The sequence below is a fragment of the Mytilus californianus genome, unplaced genomic scaffold (assembly GCF_021869535.1).
Source record: "Mytilus californianus isolate M0D057914Y unplaced genomic scaffold, xbMytCali1.0.p SCAF_12, whole genome shotgun sequence".
In the NCBI taxonomy this organism is placed as follows: domain Eukaryota; kingdom Metazoa; phylum Mollusca; class Bivalvia; order Mytilida; family Mytilidae; genus Mytilus; species Mytilus californianus.
Window position 1 is genome coordinate 46,953,709 of NW_026262604.1, and position 27,070 is coordinate 46,980,778.

Genomic DNA, 27,070 nt, shown 5'->3' on the forward strand with positions numbered 1-27,070 from the left:
TTAGTCCAATTCGCGTAGATCTGGCTGAAATGTCGCTTGATGAATTGAATTATTCCATTTCCCGCTTTATTTGCGAAGTTCGTAAAATTGATGGAACTGAATATCCACCAGATACGCTTTATTCTCTAGTTATTTGTTTACAGTTATACATGGATACACTTGGATATAATCATAAGTTTCTATCTGATTCTAGCTTTATTCAGATAAAAAATTCCCTATAGATAATGTAATGAAATTACGAGCAGAAGTTCGCGTTCCTAAAAAACAGGCCGAAGAAATTTTCTTTGGAGGAGGAAGAAAAGTTATGGGCAAGCGGTTCATTAGGATCTGATAACGCTCGTCATTTATTGACTACGTTAGTTTATTTAATAGGTTTAAACTTTGCATTAAGAGGTGGCCAGGAACACAGAGATTTAAAAGGGGGAAATTCATCACAGTTTCAAATAAATGAAAAAAATGGTTTAAAGTGTTTGATTTATACTGAAGCAAAATCAAAGGCAGGCCAAGGAGGTATCAAGCATAAAAACGCTAAAAGAAAATCTGTGGTGGCATATAAAAACACAGAAAACCAAGCTAGGTGCATTGTGAATTTGTTTGAATTATATACTTCTCACTGTCCACCGTTTCCAAGGAAAGCCGATGCGTTGTACTTGAGACCTTTGAAAATTACAAACGGAAACATTTGGTATGCTGATCAACCAATTGGTAGACATAGCCTCGCTAACATTGTAGCTAGCATTTGTCAGGAAGCAGGTATAGGTGGTTACCGTACTAACCACTCGCTTCGAGCTTCTGCCGAAACTAGGATGTACGACGCTGGTGTAGATGAGCAATTAATATGCGAGGTCACGGGTCATAGATCGAATGCTGTAAGAAATTACAAAAGAACAAATGAAAAACAGAAAAGGAAAATCAATTCCGTTATCCAAGGACGAATCGATAGTGAAAACGATGATTCCGGAAAGTTCAAAATATCCAAATCTGATGGCAATTTGTCAATTACATTGAATATTTCCATGAAGTGAAGTGAAATATTTCAGTCAGTGTTGTGTTTTGATGTTGGAAATGTCTGAGTATAGTAATAAATATGCAATGCTCCTATATTCTTTTTTTTTAGTTTCAGTCGTCATGTCCCCTTAACACCGATACAACGAACACAAGTGCAGATGTATTTCTTGTTTGATGTTTGTAATCACTTCTTACAAGTACATTTTTTATTTTTATTTTCTTCTCTTTCACCTTTCCTATAAAAATACGCAGTAATATGGAACATTAATTCAAAAGGGGGTTTTAAGTAAAACTACTGCATTTTGATAGGAAACAATGTTAGAGGGGACAAATATAAATATCAAATGTACTTGTGGCAAGTCTTCTCGGTTACAAAGTCTAGGTATAAGTCAAAAAGATTTTCCCTCAGGGTATTTCATACGCCTAATTAAAGACGGACAATAAGAAATAACTCTCCATTCCTGGAAAATAATGGAGAGTTATAACAATAGATTTACGTCACAAGTGTGTTTTAATGGTGATGTTTGATTGTTTCTGTTGAATCCTCTAAATTATATTGTAGTGTCAAAGTGTTCATTAGTCTTCACAAAAACTTTACCAGCTTTTCGGAGCATCCTCGTTTACATTTTTCAATAATACAATTCGGAAACTGCAGCAAAATCAATACTTAAGTTCATATCATTTTGAAACTTATATTTAATCATGTATGGGGTAGCAAGCTCATCCACCTCAACGCATAGACTGAAACTTGTCAATAAATACAACTGCAGAAACAAAAATGTTCCTGTACCAAGAAATACATTAAAATAGAGATAATTAAACAGTACAATGATTACATCATGTACATACAATACCTGTTTTTAACATCTAGTCGTATAACAAAAGGAAATCTTAGACTTTCAAATATAGCAATCACATGTGATCCGTCGAAGTTGCATCTGACAATTCTTCCCTTTGCGTCAATACTTTCAGTCCAATAAACATGACCCTCGACTGAATCTATAGCTATTCCTGCAGGTTTATTCCGTGTAGAGACAACTATTTGTAATTTTATACACTTTGCAGGATAACGGAATCTGTAAGAAAACAAATTATGTTGAAATTAACTAAAGTTTACTGATATTAATTACTCGATTTTGTTGAGCAATAGAAAAGCCATCCCACATACCCTTTTTAGTACGTTGTATAAAATATGAGTATTGTAATGATTCAATGGCACGGCTGTAAATCGTATTAAGTCTATAACGTGATCAAATCCACGTACACGTCAACAAGTTGTTTAATATTCAATATTAAATGAGTTGTTCTCCAATGATTGGCTCTTTAGGCAGACTCAAATAGTGTCAATGTAAGTTGGAACCAGTTCTGGTCTCTCTGCAGCAGTTCTCCTGACAACCTATGTATAGTTTCTGACACAAACAAGTCTTCCCTGGAACAGTTTAGGACAGTTCTATCCTGGAACTAATTCTTATAGATCTTCTCTAGAACTGATCATAGAAAAGATCAGGGGAGATCTTTGAATTAAAAAGTTTTAGACAACGCGTTTCATATTTTTTATGTTGGGGGACTTGGAATTATTAAATCCTGCCTAAATGTATCTCAAATGACTTTAGGGGGATATTTAGCTAGCTGTCCATACTCTAGACCACAATCTAAAAACTGCTCTAATTTACGTTATTTATAACTGTTCTACTTAAGAACAGATTCTGACAGTTCTACCTACGAACAGATTCTGTCAATTCTACCTAAGAACAGATAATGACAGGTCTACCCTAGTACAGGTTTTGACAGGTCTACCCTAGAACAGATTCTGGAAGGTCTATCCTAGTAAAGATTTTAACAGGTCTACCCTAGAACAGATTGTGACAGGTCTTCCCTAGAATAGATTCTTACAGGTCTACTCTAGTACAGATTTGTACAGTTATAACCTACAACTGATCCTGGCAACTCTATCTTCTGACATTTTTTGTCAGTTCTACATTAAAAATGAGACTGAAAGCTTCACATCGAACAACAATTCTGACAGTTTGACCATTAAACTGTTTCTGGCAGCTCTGTCCTAGAACAGTTTAAGGGTGAAACGGTTCTTGAACTGTTTAGAACAGCTCTATAACAAATTGTTCTTTCAATTCTAAAAAGAGTTTAGGACTAATCCCTAATACTTATAATAGTGTTATCTGTTTGTTTCTGTTTTGAACCTGGTATAGATTCTAGATTAGTAATATCAACCCGAGGGCTCATATATTTGATCAAAAATCAAAACCTGTGCTTGTACTGAAACATTTTGCGCATAACGTTTTTTTGTTGATTCTTCTTCTATGATTACAGAAATTTACCTTGAAGCCGGTTAAGAAAACAATATTTGAGCGTATCGTTTCAAAACCACGATTTTGTTTGTCTATATTGATTTTATTTCTGATTTCTTCTGTCTATGTTTATGGGATACCTTCTATCTAAGAAATATACAGTAATTTGATAATTGGTCATTTTCATTCTTCAATGTCGTTTGTGTGATGGTGACTGATCGACGGAAATGCATCAGTCAGATCAAGTTACAGTTCTTTTCGTTTCAAAACGTAACAACAAAAGGTACATAATCATTCGTTTTCGTGTTATTTTAAGCTACACAATATGATGAAAAAACATTATATATCAAATATCAAATAACTTCTAAAGTGTTGTAAGGTATATAACATTAAACAATTGGAAAACAATCGTGTCAATATCCTGTATTTATTCTGTATTGGACCTAACCAGAATTCTGTATTGATATGAACATGACGACATCACTTATGATGATCTATGGTGTGTGAGCTATTTGTATTATGTTTTTTTTTTCTTCATATACTTATCCTTAGTACGTTAAATAAATTGTTTAACACATCTACGGATAAAAAAAGAATAACAGAATCGTAGGAGGTGTGATTAGTTCAAGGGATCTAAAGATTATTGTATTCAAAACACAGAATGGTTTTATGTCATACTGTTTGTAAATAAACATACCGCATTATCAAGTTGTCAAAATATCTAGGAAAGTAAAGATATTTATTTTTGTAATCGTAATCCATCGCATACACTGTGTATCCGAGCTCGATCAGTACATTCACGTCTCCTGTCCTTACATCAAACTCCTCAATGGAATGTTTCTCAGTTGAAAACAATATTTTCTGTCGCGCACCTGGAACATATCGAACTTATCAATCATATCGATTTCAGTTACCATATTTAGATATACACTGCTTAAAAACGTTGTATAAATGGTGTCATAGAGGTCACATAAAAGTCTTTAAATTACTTATCTATTCAGGCCAAATGCAAACTAAGTACATTCGAAGACAATTACATTTCCCCATGTAGTTAAATACATATTTGTAAAATTTTTCTTAACCATAAAGTGTATAACCGGATTTGAAGCAGGTCATATGCAGATGTTTGCTTTGAGGTTTAATCTGAACAACACGAATTCTAAGTTGTGGTTTAGAACAGCATTGGTTTTATATACCCCGTAACTATGACCAGTGTGTAATTTTTACAGAACTAGCAGGATTCCCAATGTCAACATAGAAGATTGTACATTGTTGTAAACCGTCAACACATTATATGTAGGCATCATTCACATCAAAATAATGATCTATATAACATTTAATATGAAAGCTACGCTGCTAACAAACCAAGTATGATATTTGAGATGATGAACTTATTCAAAAAAAAAAAATCTTTTTTATAAAGGTTAGAAAAAAAAACCACTGACCCGAATCAACGTTAACACCTGATTTTACAAAAGAGGTAGTACATTCATTTAATTGGATGAAATATGATACTTGTTTTTTTTACACTAAAAAGTTCTGCTCATATATTTTTTTGTGTAACCAAGTATACTACATTCATAAACAAGGTATTTTCGATACAATATCGCTGAACTGGCCAGGAGATCTGATATATCTTTTTTATCATTAGTTTTACTTGAAAAGGCCATGATACTTCGCCAAGTTGCATGTGCAAGTTTTTAATCATACGTCAAAGTAACTAATATAGATATAGTAAATCCATATAATTTTCAATACTCACATGCTAAAGAATAAATCAAATAAAAGGCTGAATATAAGTCAATCCAAAATATTACGTCCATATTTATTTGCATTTGTTAGTTCAGATGTTTTATCCTTTGAATTTCAGGTAAAGTCAAACGATACTGAACATTGACATATAACTAAATATCTCGGGTATCTTAAAAATCTCATTTTATTATAACAATTACAATAAATCGTTGTAACTATTTCATCTATCAGTTTCATATTCCGCAAAGAATCTCACAAAGTACGTTGACCTATATGTATTAATTTCACATTGAGTGTTTACATATGTAATCTCTGTTTCACGAAAAGTTGAGAAAAAAAAAAACTATTGTGTATCATGTTTAGAGTCTGTTCAACATTAATTCATTGTTTTACAGTGATATTTGGTTGCCAGCATATTTAAACTATTAGTATTGAAGGAACATATCGTGCCGAGACATGTCCATAACTTCAACACCAAATGCATTTACAGACACCCAACAACACAATGAAATTGGAATAACTATTTAAATATCAGACTGTTTAAAAATAAGAAGATACAAGAATGAACCTACTCTTGAAAAGTAATGTCTTTACGTATGTTTATAACTAAACTACAAATTGCTGATCGGTGTTGTCTCAGTTTCCAAACTTTACAGACTATCACTTCTCGTATGCAGTGATCCCACACCTTGACCGTTGTCAATTTAAATAACCACAGGTTTGGTCATCTTGCTAGCGAAGTTACTTGCTTTAACTCATCATAGATACAAGGATTAACAGTGTGTATACAATACACATTTTTTGTCTTCAAAAGACTCATTAGTGACGCTCGAATGAAAGAAAGTAAAAAGTAAAATAAGAAGAATACCGAACTCTAAGGAAAATTCAAAACAGAAAGTCCTTTATCAAATGGCAAAATCAAAAGCTGAAACACATCAAACGAATTAAAACAACTGCCATATTCCTGACTTGGTACAGGGATTTCCTTATGTAAAAAATGGTGGATTTAAACCTGGTTTTATAGCTAGCTAAACCTCTCTCATTTATGACAGTCGCATAGCATTCTATTATATTGACAACAATGTGTGAGTAAAACAAATATACATAATATGTAAAAATGTACAGCAGTCGACATTCTGTTATAATCTTAATCACTATAAAACAATTAACTACGTCAACAACGAACAACAAAAATGACATAAGGACACTCTTTAGACAACGTATATGAGCAAAACTGAAATACTAGAATACAAAAATGACCATAGCACAATAACACCTCGGCGGGATGTATAAATACCGAGCCACGCGAAAGGTATTTTACCAAAAATGGACGAAACAGTAAAGGTTAAAAATATACAAAGACAAATAAAAAGAACACTATAACACGTAATTAAGATGATAAACAACGTCAGTGTCTAGAATCGATACTTCAAGACCATCATGTATAATTTCTGAAGTTGATACGGAATATTTATTGACAAGGTCTTGGTACCTTCCAATGAACTTTTTTAGAAAAAAGGACGAGACGTTCTTTGACATAACTCTGGTTCATCAAACAAACCAAACATAGTATGAAGTTGAAGATTGAGGACCTAACCATCCGAAAGGTTTTGCCAAATACAGCTTAGGTATTCTATCCCTGGAGTACAAAATCCTTAGTATTTCGAATAATTTAATGTTTTGTTAACAGATAATTTATAGTTATGACCATAACAATGATAATTCATATCAACACAGTAGTGCTAGTGGTGCCCTTGGAGAGGCAACCTCCACTAGCAGTTGCATAATATCATTTCTAAAACACGTGAAAGGCTCATATGACTAGTCTATTCTATCTTAAGAATATATAATTGTTCGGTAAATCGTCCTAATGAGAAATATGATGTTACATATTGTTTTAAAATACACATCAACGCATATTGCGCGGAAGTCTTCATTCTACGTCTGAAAAATATGAAGTTTCAATAAAATATTTCCTTACATCAACACAGTATCATATAACTTAATATGTACATTCCCGTTATTAAAAGGATATCCATACACATTCCTAAACAAGCTAGATGCCATCATCAGTGTTCTATGTTAGGATCACATGAAATCAACATTATGCATGCAGTTTTTTTCTGAATTTATATTTTACATTTGCTTACTATATTTGTCATGAACGGTGTATTACCTTAAGATGGTATGTTGTATATCAGCATATCATCAGATCTTCATTATATGCCTATTGAAGTTATTATCAACGAACAGTATAGTTTCTTTACAAAAACTAACACAACTAACGTACAGAACATAATTGATCAACAGTACAGTAAACAAAATATAACACAAAAACAAATACTTTATAAACAAGAGGAGAAGATACAAAATGACATTCAAACGAATTAATCGGAAAAAAAACTGATAATCCCATGGAACAAAACCCCCCAAAAAAACAACAAAAAGACAGACAAAGTTATACATATCACGATAATATAAGTTTGTAACCCGGACTTGTTTTCTCTTAATCGATTTATGACTTTTAAACAGCGGTATACTACTGTTGCCTTTATTTAATTACAATGATCTGAGTATGCGATATATCTTCTACAGGAAAATATGCTTTCAGCACGTATATCAGTTATAATTTAAAGTTAAATTTTACATGTTTTAATCATTTTTAGTTTGTAAAAATATGTGAGTTTTTCAAACAGTTCATTTAACTACACTTCGATTAAAAATTGGAATTGTTTAATTCCTATTGGTGAATTACCATTCATTTAACGTGTACAATATATTTGTGAATACTAATAATGTAAATACCTTGGCATATTTGTAATATCATGAAGAGACTCTCCTTAGTGTGTTGTTGTTTATTGCTTTAGAACGCATAACGTCTGGAATCAACTCTCATGAAAGCTGACCATGTACAAGTAATGTACATTAATTTAGTCTTGTGTAATGAACCATACCATTCAGGGGGAAATATAACTAACATCTTATTTTGAAAAATTATGTGTATTGTGGCGTTTTTGGACATATCACATACAATATTTTCTTTTATGACATCGAAAACCGAATCTGTTTTTTTATGCTTTTACTTTCATGACAGCTTTGTTTTCTTCCGAAGTTGTTTCTCTAATTAGGATCTACTTCTGAAAACATTAGAACTAGCGCAAATGCAAAAGATTGAACGGGTTTTGGGTTCATGTACATTTATCGATTTAGTATCAGGTGAACTTGTACCAGGAGACAAAACACATTTTGCAGTAAATCATTAATTTGTATTAGATGTACACAACATTATCATCCCTAAAATGAACAGTTAGTCTTGGTAACAACATGTTGTTAGTGGACTGGTCGTGGTTTATACAAGTAATATTCAAACAGATTCATTTGTAGTAAACAAAATATTCATCATAAATTCATTGACTTGGATTTTTCTGTCCTTTCTGTCAATCTAAGTTACATTACGTCAATGCTCACAACACCACATGTTCTGCATTTTCATATATCAAAACCTTTAATGTTAAATAGAAAATCTTGTTCCATCACCCCATTGATCGAATGAAAGCCATGCAGTTTCTGTAACTTGTTGTCCGAGAACTACTGTGTCACAATGCTAAAACATATGACTGCATGTTACCAAATATTCTAAAATCGAATAGTTCAAGTTCAGGTATGTTTTTTACGACTACGGTTCTTCCGTAAGTGTATTGTTGCCGATCGTCTCTATAAGTTACGAACGAATCCATTTATACTTACGTACACCTTTGTTCATCGTCAATCGATGTACAAATTAGGCACCCGGAAATATGGATGCCTAACAGTTATTGAAATTATGTAACCCCGGTTGAAAATATACCAACGAATGATAACGATTTACTCGAAAGTGATCACCATGAATAAGATTATGGAGGTTGTATAATATATACACATGCTTGTCATCTATCACAGATGTTGTCATGTTATATATACATACATTGTTTGTTATATGTAGCTATGCTTTTGTACAATAAGTCATGGATCTAACTGTGGTCTGTTCCCTTTGTTATTATAACATTCAAACATAAACCTATTTGACTCAAAACATATAATCATTATTTATGTTGTTTCAGTTGTCAAGACATTTTATCTGTGTAATGCTAGTACCAGTTCATTCCGTAATTCTTGTGTGTTCATGGGACTAAACTAGACCGATTGATTAGTAATCATAAGTCATCAAAGACTTATGAGTTTGAACACATTTTGGTATCTTTCGCCTCTCGTTTTAATCATTTCTATGCCACACACTGTGTGAAAAAAAACCCAAATATAATTATATGTGAAGTTGTTGTACTTCGTATTTGCTTTAAGCTATTGTTTTCGAAAACCTTTCGTGGTGTGTTCTGATGAGAGTGCAACAAATAATTACAAGGCCAAAAGTGCCACTTAACTAGTTTTGAGTTAGATAGTATAGTTATTCTCCGTGATTTATTCAATTGTAGAAGTTATTACAATAAGAGTTGAACTAGACTGATCACGATATAAGGCTCTGTGCCATATTTTAACAATGTTTAATTTTTTTTAACTATCTCTATGTGTGATATAGAGTTATACTCACATGATGCGTCAAGCTTAGATTCTTCCTTTTTTGAGAGAGAAGTTACTGTTTGATTTTAATTTCTGTAATCAACATAGTTATACTAATATAAATGCATAGATTAGACCGTTGGTTTTTCCGTTTGAATGGTTTTACACTAGTAATTTTTTGGGGCCCTTTATAGCTTGCTGTTCGGTGTGAGCCAATGCTCCGTGTTAAAGGCCGTACCTTGACCTATAATGGTTTACTTTTATAAATTGTAACTTGGATGGAGAGTTGTCTCATTGGCACTCATACCACATCTTCCTATATCTATTAAATGTATAAATTGCTCTCTTCTGGAGCACGTGATATCAAACCTGGATTTTTGTGGGCTTCGTGTTGCTCAGTCTTTAGTTTTCTATGTTGTGTTAAGTGTACTGTTAATTATCTTTCGGTCTTTATCTTTTGTTTTTGCCTTGACGTTGTCTGTTTATTCTGTTTACTTTCGACTTTTGAGTTTGAATGTCCTTTGTTATCTTTCGCCTCTTTATTTAACGCACATCCAAAAAGCGTGAACCCAACTTTTTTATTATGAGACTATATCATTTTAAAAACTTGTTTTATGATATCTTCGCATGGTTATGAGGATAAGCGATGACATAACAAAAATCCTATTATAAATAAGAAAGGAGAAGATGTAATTTTTTTAAATTAACACATGACATTGTTCTTGATGCACGTTTAAGAGTTTAGCACTTCACTTGAATGAAACAATGTACCATATATTTAATATTTTTTTCCCGTTCTAAGGTATATTGTTCTATTTTCTAAGGAACAATACTAAAAAAGAATAGTTATTGTTTTCCATTCCGCTTCGTCTATATATACAGTCTGCCAAAAGTTAAGCACCACCTATTTTTGTTGCACCGAAATTTTTTTCATTTAAAAAAATCAGTTAATCCTCGAAAAAGCGAAAATATTCATGTAGCAATTTTGTTAACATATACCATAAACAAACCGTAGACTTAAGTTTGTTCACGTATGCAGGTTCTATGCATTTGAAATTTGTGTTCATAGAAACAGTGAAAATTACACAAAACAGAAACGGAATTTAAGTTTCACTGTGATTTTATTTTTTTACAACAATTAATCACCCAATATCATTAAAAGTCTCTACAAATAATCTTTGGTATGTTCGACAAATTTAATGTCAATATTTGAGTCAATAGGATGTGTAACACCCTCTCTTCCGGTACAGTTCCATAACACGGAGTCTCATACTCTGTACAAGCCTTCTGAACTTTAGTTGAGCAAATTTATTCCATTCAGCAACAATTGCGCTTCTTAAATGGCTAAGATTTTGCAAAGGTGGATCTCTGCGATTGAGATTTCTGCCATAGGCATCCCAGACATGTTCGATAGGGTTCATGTCTGAAGACATGGAAGGCCAAAAGATAGTGTCAATGGTTTCTTGCTCTTTGTACTCTTTGTACTCGGTTACAACCCTTGCCCTGTGTGGTCTAGCATTGTCGTACATGCACAAGGATCTTGAAGCAAGTAAAGGATTATCAAAATGAGGGACTACAATGTTTCAAAGCACCAAATCCCTGTATGTCTGTCCGTTCATGTTACCCTGCAGAATATGCCTACCCACCTTACAACAGTATGAGAATAAACCCCATACTGTAACACCACCAGCAACGTATGCAGTCGTTGGGCACATGTTGTTTTGGTCATTAGCAGTTTTATTTCCACGACAAACTCGTATTCTGTCGTCTATTGGTCGTAACAGAAACTGACTCTCATTTGACCAATGAACATTTTGCCAGCTTCTCATGTTCCAGCGTCGATGGTCATTAGCCCTTTGAAACCTGATTTTACGGTGCCTGGCTGTTAGGGCAGGTCTCTTGATAACACGACGAGCTCTTAGGTAGCCTCTATGAAGTCGACGGACCAATGTTCGAACACTAACATGACCACATTGACGCCAGTGGTGTCTAAGTTGTGGGGCAGGAGTAAATGGGTTGGCTTTAGCACAACCAATAAGGAGTCTGTCATCATGATTGGTTGTTAAACGGGGTCTTCCGGACCTTGGTCTATAATTTACAGTTCCTATGTCAACATGACGTTGTAAAAATCTGACAATGACGGTGTGTTTAACATTGAAATGGTTACCCATGCAACTAGTGCGCCTACCGGCATTCAACATGTCAATTGCTTGTCAAGGTTCAGTCACATATAACTTACCCCTTGCCATATTTCACAGTGACTTGGTGAAGGTCAAATTTCACCTGTACGCGGGACAGTAGGAAGATAATTTAAAGGCATCGAAACAGTGTATTCGAAAAAGTGCAAATGACCTTTAATAAAAAATTGCTTGTCGGAGTTTATTTTTTTTGGTCGTAATGAACTTTCTTAGTGTATGTTATAGGCAATTCATAACACCAAACATAAATATTTGTTTCGGAATAGTTAAAAAAATATTGCCATTTATATTTAGGTGGTGCTTAACTTTTGGCGGACTGTATATATGTATTGCATCAGAGTGACTAGGTATTACGTTTTCATCTTTTTTGATATAGTAAAGATTTTACATATGTCACATCATTTAACAAACAATTCGACACAAATACATGTAGTTACAACTTAGAATGTCTGCTCCCACGTTTTGCTGTTGTTGCTTATCAAATTTAAGTGTAGTTTTGATATACTAAAAACGAAAATGTTACAATTAGTCTATGAAGTTGTATTAAAAATGATTTATTGCTTCCTTAAACATTAAAACAAATAATTTAATTTCCCATTTTGCATTTAGCTTATCGATTCACATTGCATAACAGTAAAACAATTAATAAAAAAAAGAAAAATTCGATGACATTCAACGTAAAATTTTACTGCAGGGTTTATAATAAAATGAAATTCAAAATTCTAGGAAAAACTCACCTTTATTCGTTCTCCATTTCATACATCATAAAAATATAGATATGGGGAATTAAAATTAAAAAAAAAAAATGCTTTTTAACTGGATTATTGACTATTGATTGCTTTGTAATTAGCTATTTTGAAATGTATCAGATTGACACATAATGAATTTTTTTTCACAAAAAAGAAATATTTAGTAAAAGTTTTACACAAGCTTTATTTACAGGTCATAATACATAAAATAAGAACATGGATTACCAAAATTTCTTTACAACAGAACAGACCAATCAAATTTATATTTACATACGGCTGCAGAAGTAACAAACAAACAGTTGGTACAAAGCAGCTAAATGCATTAATACATTTTATGCAAAAGCAAGCAACCACACATTAACTAGACATTTACAAATAATGGTAAAACTTATAAAGACAATAATATCAACTAATGATTACATCTTAATAAAGCAATATTAATAAGCAGACCATTATTTTCAATAATTGACTTCATGAGCCAAACAAAAAGCAAAAGCGCTGAGATAAACTAAATGTAAGGTGACTATAAATATATTGATAATGTACATAAAAATTAAAGAGTTAAGAAATTAAAATCAAGTAATTTGATTTTCAAACTTGTCTTATACTAAAATATTTTCATGTCGTGATGTTATCAGGAACAAATATTAATTTAATTGTTAACATTCTATTCTTGTAGTGTGTTTTTAATTACTTTATTTCGGTACCGATACTCGAGAATTACATCCAAAAATGTGATATAACCCGTCAACAGTCAACAGGGATTCAAAAGTTGTACATTAAACTGTGGCATTTTAAAATTTTCTTTTCGTCAATTTTGTATTGAACTGTAACTTTTATTGCTGCTTCTGTTTTTTTTTTTTGTTTTTTTTGTTTTTTTTTTTATGAAAGTATAGGCTAGGTTTCTTTGATTTAATGCTTCTAAACGTGGTTTGAGTTTAATCGTGCTGTTAAGATTTTTATACAAACAATACCTGCAAAAAAATCACAGTACCATATATATTTTTGTTTATGTTTGGGTTTTTTTTCTATCATTCATTCAGTCATCTTATTTGAGTTTTTATTTGTTCATTTGCTTAGTTTATGCTGTGTTTGTGCAAAAAAGTTTATTATAAACATTCCGTTACATAAAAAAACTTTGATACCTTAAATATTTTCTTACATGTTATACTATATACTGTCGATACGGTTGGTGTCGTTATACAGGACAGTGAAATCGAGTCCTTTTGATGTATTACTCATTGCTAGTTGATTGTGATTGGAAAAGTATATATGGGTACCAAAAATATCAATAGCTTTGTTATTGCATATTGTCGATTTGCAGTTTGTATTAAGGATAGTTTTAAAATCAGATCCATTAACCATCGCTGAATTCAGGTTACCAGTGTTATCTACAATCCAATACAGTCTTTCGTTTTCCATGTCTGAAATATTTTGTAAACAGATTACATTTTGGTCACAAAAGTGCAGAAGCCCATGTATTAATTCTTAAAAATATAACTATAAAATGAAATAACAAATTTTCAAAAATTTGTGCGTTAACTACTCTGAGACTTTTCATTTATCACATATTTTTCGTAGTTCGTGATCACGTATTAAATTTCGATTTTTCAGATTACTTGATTTGTAACAACAGATTGCAATCATATCATTCCTATTCTATGTCACGTACCTATATCCATACAGGTAACATCAGAGTGTATATTTTCAAGCAATTGTTGTTCAGTTAAATCAAGTCTTGATTTAGATATTTTCAAAAAGCGTTCCACGACAAACATCCAACTGAAAAATTGAAAATCACAAATTAAATGTTTATTACAAAATACAAATCTATATTGTCAACACATTTGAAAGAAACAAATAATGTACAATAACTTCGTCATAGATAACCTGGATTATACTTTGAAAGCCACACGCGCATTTTGTCTGTAAAAACAATCACCAGTAACGCTCGAATCAAAAACGTTAAAAAGGCCAAAAAAAGTTCGAGGGTGAAGAGCACTGAGAAATCAAAATTCCAAAAAGGTTTTGTCAAATACAGCTAAGGTATTATATTCCTTGGGTATTGGAGAGTACTGTTCAATTATGTTTTATAATATTTTCACACTCTGTTTGGCCTTTGACTGATGTTTTTAGTATAGACCCATTGTATCTTCTGACTATCTTATAGAGTGGACAAAATGAATGTATCTAAATAAAGGAAGCTATTTCAGAAATAATAGTTTCAGTAATATTTCCTTTTACATAAACCCTTTTGAGAAAAAAAAGTAGTAAGATTTTATTTTAAAAACCTGATGTTATATGACATGATTATTAATAATTATTTCTGTATTTGAGCACACCATATCAGAATAAACAACAATATAGTTAAGGATAAACTAAATATAAAAGAAATATATAAATACATGTCGATTACTAGAGTGCCGAGCATCTGAAATCGCTCTACTGAACACAACGTGTTTTTACAACATATACGTCAGTATTGAAAGTTTGGTGTGACATGTAAATAGGTCTACAGGTCAACACAATTATATTTTACCTATAGAAGAGCATAAGAGCGAACATTTTCGAGAAAAAAAACTATCTTAACAACAATTTGGTGGTATTTTTACATTACTCTCTTAATACATGTAATAACTGTTGTACAAAAGAAGAAAACACAGCATGTAATACCCTTAAAAGACATTTAGACATGAATGTCCATAACTAATTACTATGTTCATACTATACATGTGTGTCTTTACACAGAAACTGTCCCATAAAATTTTGAGGAAAAACGAAGGAAGTCGACACTGGATCAATTTTGCTGTCACCATCACAGATTTGTTGACAGATACGATGTGTCGGTGTATCAACTTACTAGCGACGTGTTTTTATCTCTTCATTTACCATTATAGTCGTCTGATCTGTAATTTAACAAATAGTGTCCTTTTCCTTATTGTGATATTTTTTACTCGGAGTGAATTTGCATGGCAAGTGGTGTATTCATAACAGGTAAAGCTAACTCTCTCGATACCCCCGGTCTCGCTACTTTTGGAGTTCATACGATATCCTCATTTGTGTTTGTTACATTGATTTGTTTCTCCCTCGTCAATTTACGAAATTTGAACATCGGCAAGCTGCAGGGATATCTCTCAAATATATGGTATAAAAACCACGAGCAAGAAAAATCTATATGTAACATTTAAACATTAAAGGTGTTAAACACTTACAAATGTTATTTTAATGCCATTTCGTGATCCATTTATCAACATTTAAAACATTAGTACGTAAAACCAAATTAATCAGTATATACAAAACAACAAGAAATCAAAAGATTAACAAAAACTAACATCACACCAAATCAATTTCAACTTAAAGGTACCTTTATTCAAATGATAAAAAACAACGATTTGTTAGTTTAAACGTAGTTATCTTGTCTGTTATACCTGATAGTTTTTAATACAAGATCACTTGTTAGTTGATCGGTAGAAAAAGAAAAACACAAAAAGCATGATATTGATTGCTGTGCATGACACAAGTTTCTGAAAGTACCTTAACCGGGTACATTAATTGTTTTAAGTTTTAAAAGCTAAACCTGACATAGATGGTTTTGAATAGATGGGTTTTGAAAATTGGTAACGTAGAGATTTGAGCAATTATAGAGGATCATTTGTAATAGTTTTATAAGGTTAAATATCTTCGATAAGTTCTGCTATATTCACTTTTTTCTATAACTAGTTAAGCTATAACGAGCTTGCAATGTTACAAAAATAGCTATGAATATTTTTAGCTCTTGCAATGAATCGGTAACACCGTTTTCTTTAGTATACTAGAGATATCACCATCCATAGTAAAGGCTTCAGTTGATTTCAAAACATTTCAAATTTCAGATTTTAAGTTGATAATCATTAATTTAACATTATATGAATGCCTATAGAAGTATTTCTTTAAATATGAAGGACTACATAAGTTCTTTATTGAACATTAATGTTTGAAAAAATGGAATCCCCAAAGTGAGAGTTCGACAACTTACAATAAATGGTAGCTTCGAAAAAAAACCTTATTCGCTTCTTTGATATGGCGAGATATTTACATGGTATGCAGAAAAACTATAGCCGCCAGGGTAAACGGAAATATTAGCGTTAAAAGATAAACAGATTGTTTGTCAACTAATTACTATCTTCATTTTATATTTTTATAGCTTTTTGAATGTTACTTGCACTGGAAAATACGAAAGGTTTCACTAATAAGGAAAAATCTGTCTGTTGCACCTGATATCACCAGTTTTGTTTTGGGTTCTATTTCTCAGTCGTTAGTTTTATTGTGCAGCGTTTTTTTTTTTTTTTTTTTTTTACGTATTGGCCAGGATGTCGGCTTTTCTTTGACTCGAATATATTGTTATTGTACCTTTGGTATCTTTAGTCCCTTCTTATAAATTGTCAAGTCCATTGAACAATAATGTGCATTGATTATGTTGCCATTTTTATTTAAACGTATACATCTATGTTTTACTGTTTCATGTATTTTGCTTTGGAATCTGTGGAGAATATGAATCACATGTATAGTAAATTAACGAAGTATTAATGAAATTATTAAATAGAGTAAATGTAGGGAGAATTATTGAACTTAATTAACAATGGTTTGCACCATCATAATACAATTAAACTTTTCAAAACTTTATATACATATCAATTTAATCCACGGGCTTCACGTTTTTATTCTTGATAGGATTTGTTGTCATCAGATGTAATTCAGTTATGGGAGAGGAATTTGTAAACGTGAAATTTCATTGTCTTCTAATAGAATTGTCTTATGTGATGTTTATGTTATTATGTTCACAATAGGATAATATTGTTTACACTAAATGTAGTTCACCATACACTACCAACCGTTTTAATTTTGCAGTAAGACGGATAGTATTGGACTAGGTTTGCCATGTTGTAACACAAATATATCGTGTCTATGCTAGTCATCTGGAAATATGTTATTAAGAGTTGCATAATTCGTAAGTATATACAATTGATGATATAAAATGCTTCAACTACTTTATTTCTAAAAGAGGGACGAAAGATACCAGAGGGACAGTCAAACTCATAGATCGAAAACAAACTGACAACGCCATGGCCAAAAAATGAAAAGACAAACAGACAAATAATAGTACAGATGACACAACATAAAAAACCAAACACTAAGAAACACGAACCCCACCAAAAACTGGGGTTGATCTCAGGTGCTCCGGAAGGGTAAGCATATCCTGCTCCACATGTGGCACCCGTTGTGTTGCTTATGTTATTACAAATCCGGTAAATAGTCTAATTCGGTAAGTCACATTCGTGAAAAAGGGGGGGTATTGTAGTTACGACATAAGGAACATATCTGATATCATCTGTGAAACGGTTATTCCATAACGGTCAACCAACTCGTGATGGCGTCCGTAAAATTTTCGAAGCGATGACTTCAACTTAACCATTTGGAACTCTTGGTTTAATAGCTTCCTTGTGAGCAGCAATCCTCTATCAAGGACATCATGATAGGAAACACAAGCCCGGGAATATCGTATCAATTGGGAGATATATATACTCCGTATGCAGGCGCTGCTGGAATGTTGCTACATAGAAATGGGAAGTTCACAATTAGGAAGCTGAAATCATCTCTTTTGTCGTAAAGTTTTGTTTTCAACCGACCCTCATTGTCAATATCTAGATGTAAGTCAAGATATGAGGCAGACTTAACTGTCTAAATGGGGTCTTTAAACCGCTATGTGTAATGCATGTCCTTTTTCAAAACAAAATTTAGTTACATAAAAAACGATAAAAAAAACTCTTGTTTCCCATTATTTATCATATATTAGTTCGATGTACATTAAATAGGCAATCTATCACTTTCAAAAACAATGTTTTAGTGCACGCAAAAGCTGCAATTGTAATACATATGACATACCAAAAAAAACAATTAAACAATTTTATTACAAATATAATGTTTTAAAATAGTTTAATGTTTGCTCAAACTATGACTTCGAAATCATAACATTGAATAAACAAAACAATTATCGAATACCTATTCTTAACGTCAAGTCGTAGGACAAACGGATAATCAAGACTATGTGCTATTACTGTAATATTTGACCCGTCTAAATTACATCTGACAATCCTTCCAATACTACCAACACTTTCAGTCCAATAAATATGGTTATGAGTTGAATCAATAGCTAATCCAGCTGGTCTATTGCTTGTCGAGACAACTTTGTGTACTACTATGCAACCTGTAGGGTACCCAAATCTGAAAACAGTTGAAACCACCGGTTTAGTTGTAGCATTGTACACAGTTAAACCGATGTGGTAGCTATTATATTGCAAACATTCATATGAAACTGACAAAGAGATTGTTTGGCTTTCTTCTCTTATTGTCTTGAGACAGATTACGCACGAATGGTCCAATAGATTTTTTCTAACTTTATATTTTAGGGCTAAAGATTCCTGTCATGTTGTTAATGATTAATAGTTACTGCTTACAAGGAAATTGTTCATGTTTATCAAGCGATTCAAGTAGTAAAGATGAAATTTAAAGGACGCAATCATGATTTATTTGAACATGGTGCCAACAGATATTTTTACCTGTCGTACACTAAATAATTAAACATAATTTTATACTACAAACATTTACCCCAAGGAATTTACTTTAAATAACTCTAATGCAAACATAAAAAATTGTCGAGATGTCAGTTTCATACGGGAAAATAAAGAGAAAAGAAATAATTTTTCGTCCTACAGTTCTAAATGTATGGCCTTTTATGAATACGCTTATTCAATGAACCAACACTTTAACATGGGTCATATTTAAATTTATGGGCTCGATAAACAACATTATTGTAATAAGCATGTTTTAAATAACCCGTTTTAATAAGTGTCTATGCTGGTTTCATTAATACACTTACCTCATTATATCGTTGTTAAAATATCTCGGAAAGTAAACTTGTTTGGTTTTGTAATCGTAATCAATGGAATACACTGTAGCTGCAAGTTCTAGTAAAACAGTCACTTTGCGTGTTTGAAGATCAAACTCCTTAATGAAGGCGTTTTGTGTTGCAAACAAAATTTTGCTCTGTGCACCTGAAACGCATTCATTCAATTCAGCATAGAAAAATATGATCTACAAGCACTTGTACATGTATATAAAAAGGGTAACTTAATACCATTTCAATGACATTATTTTGTTTTGGGGTAATGAGAAAAATGCAATATCATTTTATACATACTAACAAACTATATGTCTATATACTTTTTGCTAGTAAAACTTTATTATGAAGAATACTTATAGGTTTCATAATGACTGAAAATTGGATATCGCTTGATACCAATTCCAATTATTGAATTTCAATATAATAATAAACAATCCTGTAGCGAGTTGTTACACTTATTTCCCTAACTGTCAAACCACTCATTACGTTAAATAAAAAAAATCCTCGAAATGATAATCTAGTCTTTTGTACACATCAGTAAGACGTCATATATCCTGTTCCCGCGTCAAAATTTAACATCAGACATTTTAAAAACTTTTTGTGCGCTTTAGAATATAATAATTTGGACAAAAATAAGTTATTCAGGTGAAAAATATGTGTGTTTCATATATTATTGGAAAAAGACACATATAAAATTGAGAATGGAAATGGGGAATATGTCAAAGGGACAACAACCCGACCAAAGAGCAGACAACAGCCGAAGGCCACCAATGGTCTTCAACGCAGCGAGAAAATCCCCATATGCCCATTGCCATGTACGAAATCTGCATCGTCTCACACTTTGAAAGTCATCCATGACCTAACAAATAGCCGTTGGAAATGTCGTAATATCGTCTCATAATGATGGATCAAATAAATCAAAAATAAATCAAATAAACGAATTGTTCGTATCACTAATTATCTCTGATAGTGATTTGTTCATTCTTTTTAGGTCAGTTTAGGTCATTTTGCTATTTAAATATGCATACATCTATGGTATTCATAGTTTGAGCTAAGCACCCCTGATAAAGTTACTCGAAGAAAGGCGCTTAGAACATGTAGAACTCACTATCTTCTTAAAGTGTTATTTCTATTTTTTAACACTTTTTCGAAATTGAACGTCTGCGAGGGTATCATCAATTTAGAAGCGAATACGTCGGTACTGACATGATACTATAACATACTTTTTACGTTGAAAAATCTCGAAACATTAAGTCAAAAGAAGTTTAACTCATTAAGGCGACGTTGATCTTATCTTAATTATGCTATTATTTCTCAGGTTTCTTGTGGTCATAAAGCATGCCAATTCTTCAAATATTTGAACATGTTTTTGGGTTTCTCCATTTATATTTTTTTTCCTATATCATGTAATTAGGGAAAACATTTTTTTTAATTTTTTGTTCAATTTTGAATTATGCACTTCCTAGCTGTAACATATATGTTATGATGTCGCTAATGTGAAAATAATTCAGCATAGTTTATTATGGCCATATGTGACTTAATTTGATATTTTCATTTGATGAGCATTTGAGTGCTGTTGAAAGTTTTTATCTATTTATAGATGTTGTCAAGATATTTGAAGAAAAAAACCATAACAATTGACACAAAATATCAATAATGACTTCTACAGAGATTTAATTGATTGCTTCGGTCATTTTGAAAATCTTAGGTTGCTGATTTTTTTTTTTCATGTTCATATAGTCTTTTTTTTCAATAAGTATAGTTTTTAGAACGGGCAACTAGCTGCCACTTCAGGGAAAGACCTTCAAATCGGAGTAAAATGGTCGGATAATTCATGCTTAAATTTCTGTATATCGTGTATTTATAGTTATTTCGATTTTATATGTCTTCAAAAGCGTTAAAGATAATAGATAGGAACGCTATAATTGTCCAAATACTGTCATATAATGACAGAAAAACATACAAGAGGAAAATTAATAGTTTCAAAACGTTTACCTGCTGATCGCTCTGTTCAATATCTAGCCAAAGTGACTATGATTGTAGTTTAAAGAGTACAATGCAAACTTAATAGTGGCTAAGCATCAAACAGGAATAATTCTTTGGTGATATTTCGTCTAGTGGTTTCACACAACGACTGATAACGGGTGCCTATTCATGACACGTCTTGCCCTCGGTAATTTGGTTATGAAGGCTAGCAAGTATTTAACATCTAAAGCATCGACGATATTAAGGCATGTGGAGGGTCGACATTTCTTGCTTGAAGAGGGTCATTTAAAAGTTAATGAAAACAAATAAGAATGTTGTTTACAAAATTTTTGGATTTGAATTTATAAAAACATGCAATCTATGCTATAAAATTCTCTTAATCTTAACAATGAAAAGCTATTGCTAAATAGTCTACTTTACTAAATGTTTTGAATGTACATTTAAATCAATACTCACATACTAAACTAAAGGTGAACTTTAATATCAAATATTCGTATACCCAAATTTGTAAGTCCATTTTATTGTGTGTGTAAATTGTCTGACACTGAAGTCATATACCTTGTTTCACAGGTAAACACATTTGCCTGTGAACGGATACTAAAAAAGATTTTTTTTGTATCAATGTTAAGTAGAGTAAAACTGACACATGATAATACAAAATCTCTCGACTCTGGTTACATGTCGAATATGTATTTGAATGATTTGAATTATGTATAGTAAATGAAAACTTTAACTTGATATAAAAAAGGTATAATTTTGAAAAAGAAAATTTATTATATACGGCTGAAAAAAGTATTGAAATGCGGTCAACATCGAAAATAAATGAGGAAAGGGGAGGGGCATGGGGGGAGAGGGCATGGCTGATTGTTATATATAATGCTATGTTATCATACCAGGAAACGAGAGACATACACGGGACCAATCTGGTAAAAGTCATCTGAATATAATTGCTATGTATGAATAGTGTAAATATTCACGTATAATCTTTAATAAAGATATAAGCATATGCTACCACGTCTCAACCTGAAGCCCCCTCAGAACACTTACGTGTCTTTATTTATGGATTGGCTAATTAAACCAAAACAAAAAATAGCACATTACCATTACTTTCATTTCGACTTTAAGTTAATATCCTACAACTTTTTGACACTTTGACTAGTCTTTTGACAACTCTAACTTGTAAGAACATTTTTATATAAGATATGTGATTATAATATATTAATGATTTTTGGACTACAAACACTTAAATACGTTTTCTATTTAATCAGATGTTCATTTGAAAAACATTCTCGTTCAATATGCTTTGTTGGATACTTGTGTCATTAACAATCGTACTGCATCTCCGTTTTTTTTTTATGAAAAGCATCAATACTACTTATATAACAATGAGGAATTTGAACATAAATAATAAGGGGCATGTACCACTACACTGACATATCTATGTTATATGTCATGCATTTTATTAGTAGTTTTACAAGATGCCATAGAGATGAAAATTTTGATAGTAAGAAGAAAACATCTGTTTCTGTTTATAGTCATAAAAGAACCACCTGATTAAACAATTTCAATTCCATTTTTCTCTTCTAAAAGACAGAAAAACCGAGCATATAGGGAGAACCTATCGCATGTAGAGTAAATATCATATTCATCAGAAATATCCGACTCCAGATTTATCAATTGAACATGAAATCTGCCAAAACTGAGGTATAAATGGTTAACATCTTTACGTTAACTAACACTTTGCTTATTGCAACCTGTTAATTATGTTAATGTCTTGTTTAAATTCCATCTGTAACTACCGTCACTGCTATCCATACTGATAACATTGTAACTGAAGATATGTATTAAAAGTGTTCTAATTTCTAGATAACGAAAACGTATACAATCTAAAGCAAAATGTATTTTGACACAACATATCAAAGGTTTGTTGACCGAATTCACAAACACAATATTACATGTAGTATTACCGTACACTATAATAGCCTTGAAAATTACTTCCTTTCGTTCAGGCTATAAGATACTACCTGGCTAAAGACTTCCGTTGTTTTTCTTATAAATTTTACTTTGAAAATATTTTATTTAAAAAAATCATGTACATGACATATACATATAAACGCAGTAATATATATATATATATATATATATATATATATATAAGTGCCTATAAATAGCAGCACATGACATACAAATCTATGGGAGTGTGGATTAATCAGTACAGAGATTAATTCAATTACACAAATAAAATTATAGATTGCCTAACAATGTAATTTTAACACACTATTTAGTATGTAAATATAAGAATGTTTAAAATATTTACAAAATGATGAAAATAAACGCAATATTTCGCTAGACTAACTAGCTTTATCAAGCGTGCATCTATCCAGGTGAAATCGGATGTAGATGATAAGAAACTTTTGCAGCTCAATGTATATGTTGCACTTGAATTTAGCTGCCTTGAAAATAATACATAATATTATGTATTATTTTCAAGGCAGCTAAATTCAAGTGCAACATATACATTGAGCTGCAAAAGTTTCTTATCATCTACATCCGATTTCACCTGGATAGATGCACGCTTGATAAAGCTAGTTAGTCTAGCGAAATATTGCGTTTATTTTCATCATTTTGTAAATATTAAAAACATTCTTATATTTACATACTAAATAGTGTGTTAAAATTACATTGTTAGGCAATCTATATATATATATATATATATATATACAAAGGGATTCGGAAACAAGGTTTCCTTTATCATGTTTATATTATCCGTCTCCCTGTCAAAAGAAACAGGAAAATAACTGCTTACTATTTTTGTTTGGTCTTTTTTTTTTGTCAGATCTTTCCTATATGTATGTTCCGGTGGCGTAGTGTGTTTCCAGGACTTTGTCAAGACAGTGTCACCCAAATCCCAACCCTTACCATAACAGAAGACGCTATATGCCAAATCGCTGTGAATCTTCTACAAACTGTTGAACTTGTTTAAACACGAGTACATCTTCTTCTTGATTAATGATTAAGAATAATGCTGTTAAACAGGAGAGTTTTTATATTGTATTGGAACGGAATTGTTTCTATCGTACGTTTTTGAACAAGGGAGTAATTATTACACTTAAACAGAAAATGCTTATTGTTCTTGATTTTGCCGCAAGTAAAGTTTTTACTTTCTACAAGATTTCTATTAAATAAATGCTCATTCAGACTACTGCAATCCATCCAAAGTCTGACATGAAGTATTTGTCTCTTCATTTCTCCTCAAAAATAATAATTTGGTATTTTAATTAAGTTTGATTTAGATAACATTTCGGTTTAAACTAAGATGGACTTAATCTGATATAAATAATCAGGGTTTTTATTGTGAAACATTTCCTGACGTTTTCTGCGTCTTTCTGAATCAGATAGTAGCTTCCTCTCCGTTTTGCCGTACAATTTGTTTTTCGGTGATAGCTTGGTACCACCAGTAACTGTCCTAGCCGATTCAACTTGCAAATTTTCTAGCTTATCACTTAGATAGACTGGAATATTGTCCCAAATAATATCTGCATATTCAAATAAAGGTCGGATAAAACTCAAATATATAGTTTGTAAATGCATTCTTTTCAAAAACAAGTGTTTATGGTTTTCTACTTCCGAAATTATATTGTCATTCATATAAAGAGGGGGATGATGGGGTTTTACTGATCTCTTAGAAATTGTCATACGTGTAGCTTCAGTTGAGTTTTTTGCATTGAAGTTTACTAGCCATTGGATTGACCAATTGTTGATAGTCTCTATGTCAACATTAAGTTTGCTCTCTGCTGATTATTCATCTTCAACTACTATGAAAAGGTAATTATCATCAGCATATAGTTTTATATTACAGTCTATGTCGCATACAATGTCATTTATATATACAAAGAAAAAAAAGGGGCCTAATATTGATCCACGCGGGACGCCAGAACTTACACTAAAAGTATTAATTTTCAAGTTATATTAAATTTTAATGGTGGACGTTTAGTTCCCATAGGTACCAAAAAACTCAGAAGTTAGTATGTGTTGACTTGAACTATCGGTGACATGGTCATTTTCTGTAAGTTCTCTATTTATATTTTTTTTTTACCCAAGTCATTTATGTACGTCTCTGTCCTGAGTGTTATTTCGTTTAGTTGTAATGTATTCCTGTCACGTAATGTTTTCATTTTAGCGGTATTTTTAACATTGGCATATAAGCGGGAGATTTTGCTAGCCATGAAACCAGGTTCAACCCACCATTTTATTTCTTAAAATGTCCTGTACAAAGTCAGGAATATGGCAGTTGTTATCAAATAGTCCGTTTCTGTCATGTCTATGTATGTTGGTGTTTGTTTTTGTAGCAGTTCAGTGTCTATGTTGTTCCGTTGAATCCTCTTATATTTGATGTGTTCCCTCGGCTTTGATTTGTGACCCGGCTTTTTTTTTCCAGTTAAATCGATTTATGACTATTGAACAGCGGTATACTACTGATCCCTTTCTTCTTAGATTGCCGTAGCCGTGTTTGGCATGTTTTATTATCCGTGTTCTTTAACTTTGTACTAGACTTGTATCTTTCAGTCTTTGTTTTGATGAAACTACGAGTCTGATCTTATTAATAAGTTTTTTTTAAACTCTTTGAAACTATACAAACAAAATGTTTTCAACTAAAATACCATTCAGAAGAAGAAATGCCCGATGAAAGCTGATTACAAAAAAGAGAAAGGAAAATATTGTAGTCAGAAAACGAGTAACTATCGATGAACTATTTTGATCTTCATGGAGTGGAATTAACTCGTCAGATGGATAAAAATACAAATACTACAAATACAAGTGGACGTGGCCGGGTACTTGTACATCCAAACAACAAAAAGACAGTAAGTACAGATCTGAGAGTACTCGCAGTTACTATCATCTAGTTCAAAGCCACCAACAACTAATAAAAAAAATCAGGCATCTAAGACTAAATTATCAATCCATAAACATCCAACATCCAATGGATTTAGTGTAAAGACGTCATTAACAGTCAGAGAAAAACATGACCTTGTGCAATGCCAAGATACAGCTATCGACAGATTGTAGATCCATGAATGTGTATATGTATATAACAATAATATTTAGTTTGCTTTTATTTTACTGATAACAAAATCAATATTAGTACCAATGAAAACAAAATTTAATGATCTAATTATATTGTTGATTTGGTAACCTTTTAGAATTAGTTTATTTAAATGATCGATAAGTTTACCAGGATCTTTCTAAATTTCCGGACACGGTAAACAATATTGCCGTAAAAATGAGGATGTGCAATCCCGTTTAAAATAAGTTTTCTACAGGTACGACCAAACTTCAAAACCAAATCTTTATATCTGTAGAAGAATTTAGTAAAGGTTTTAAGTAATTTGTGGTAACGAAATCCCTGGCTTGATAATTTACCAGTAATACAAAAAAATGAAAAAAAAAACATGCATACATAGTTGTACCCATTGACACAAAGCATCAATAATGTGACACTATTAAGGCTACATCAAGTTTAACTAAGTTTGTGGCTCCGATTTTGAACGAATAAAATTCTCTAACCGTCTTAATTGT

At 31.9% G+C, this 27,070-nt stretch overlaps 1 protein-coding gene across 3 annotated transcripts; it reads right to left on the reverse strand.

Moving 5' to 3' along the window:
- Positions 1-7,418: 7,418 nt before the first annotated feature.
- On the reverse strand, positions 7,419-22,080 carry LOC127721919 (low-density lipoprotein receptor-related protein 4-like). Of its 3 annotated transcripts, XR_007991532.1 has the most exons (7): positions 21,950-22,080; positions 19,484-19,658; positions 18,607-18,828; positions 16,957-17,086; positions 14,240-14,349; positions 9,652-13,991; positions 7,419-8,670 (listed from the first exon to the last, which is right to left on the reverse strand). XR_007991532.1 is itself a non-coding variant. In XM_052228729.1 (5 exons), exons 1-5 carry the CDS (start codon positions 22,008-22,010, stop codon positions 13,738-13,740), a joined length of 822 nt encoding a protein of 273 aa, XP_052084689.1. In that variant the 5' UTR covers positions 22,011-22,080; the 3' UTR covers positions 13,414-13,737. The 3 variants fall into 3 exon arrangements, 1 of the variants encoding a protein (XP_052084689.1); XR_007991533.1 differs by lacking the exons at positions 14,240-14,349; positions 16,957-17,086; XM_052228729.1 differs by lacking the exons at positions 7,419-8,670; positions 16,957-17,086 and having other exon boundaries at positions 13,414-13,991.
- Positions 22,081-27,070: the final 4,990 nt, after the last annotated feature.

Excerpts from the sequence above, each read along its gene's own strand:
- LOC127721919 (XM_052228729.1), bottom strand. The coding sequence starts at position 22,010 with ATGGACTTACAAATTTGGGTATACGAATATTTGATATTAAAGTTCACC. Across the intron at positions 19,659-21,949 it reads GTTCACCTTTAGTTTAGTAT|GTGCACAGAGCAAAATTTTG; the intron begins GTGAGTATTGAT and ends AATGCGTTTCAG. Across the intron at positions 18,829-19,483 it reads TTTAACAACGATATAATGAG|ATTTGGGTACCCTACAGGTT; the intron begins GTAAGTGTATTA and ends AACTGTTTTCAG.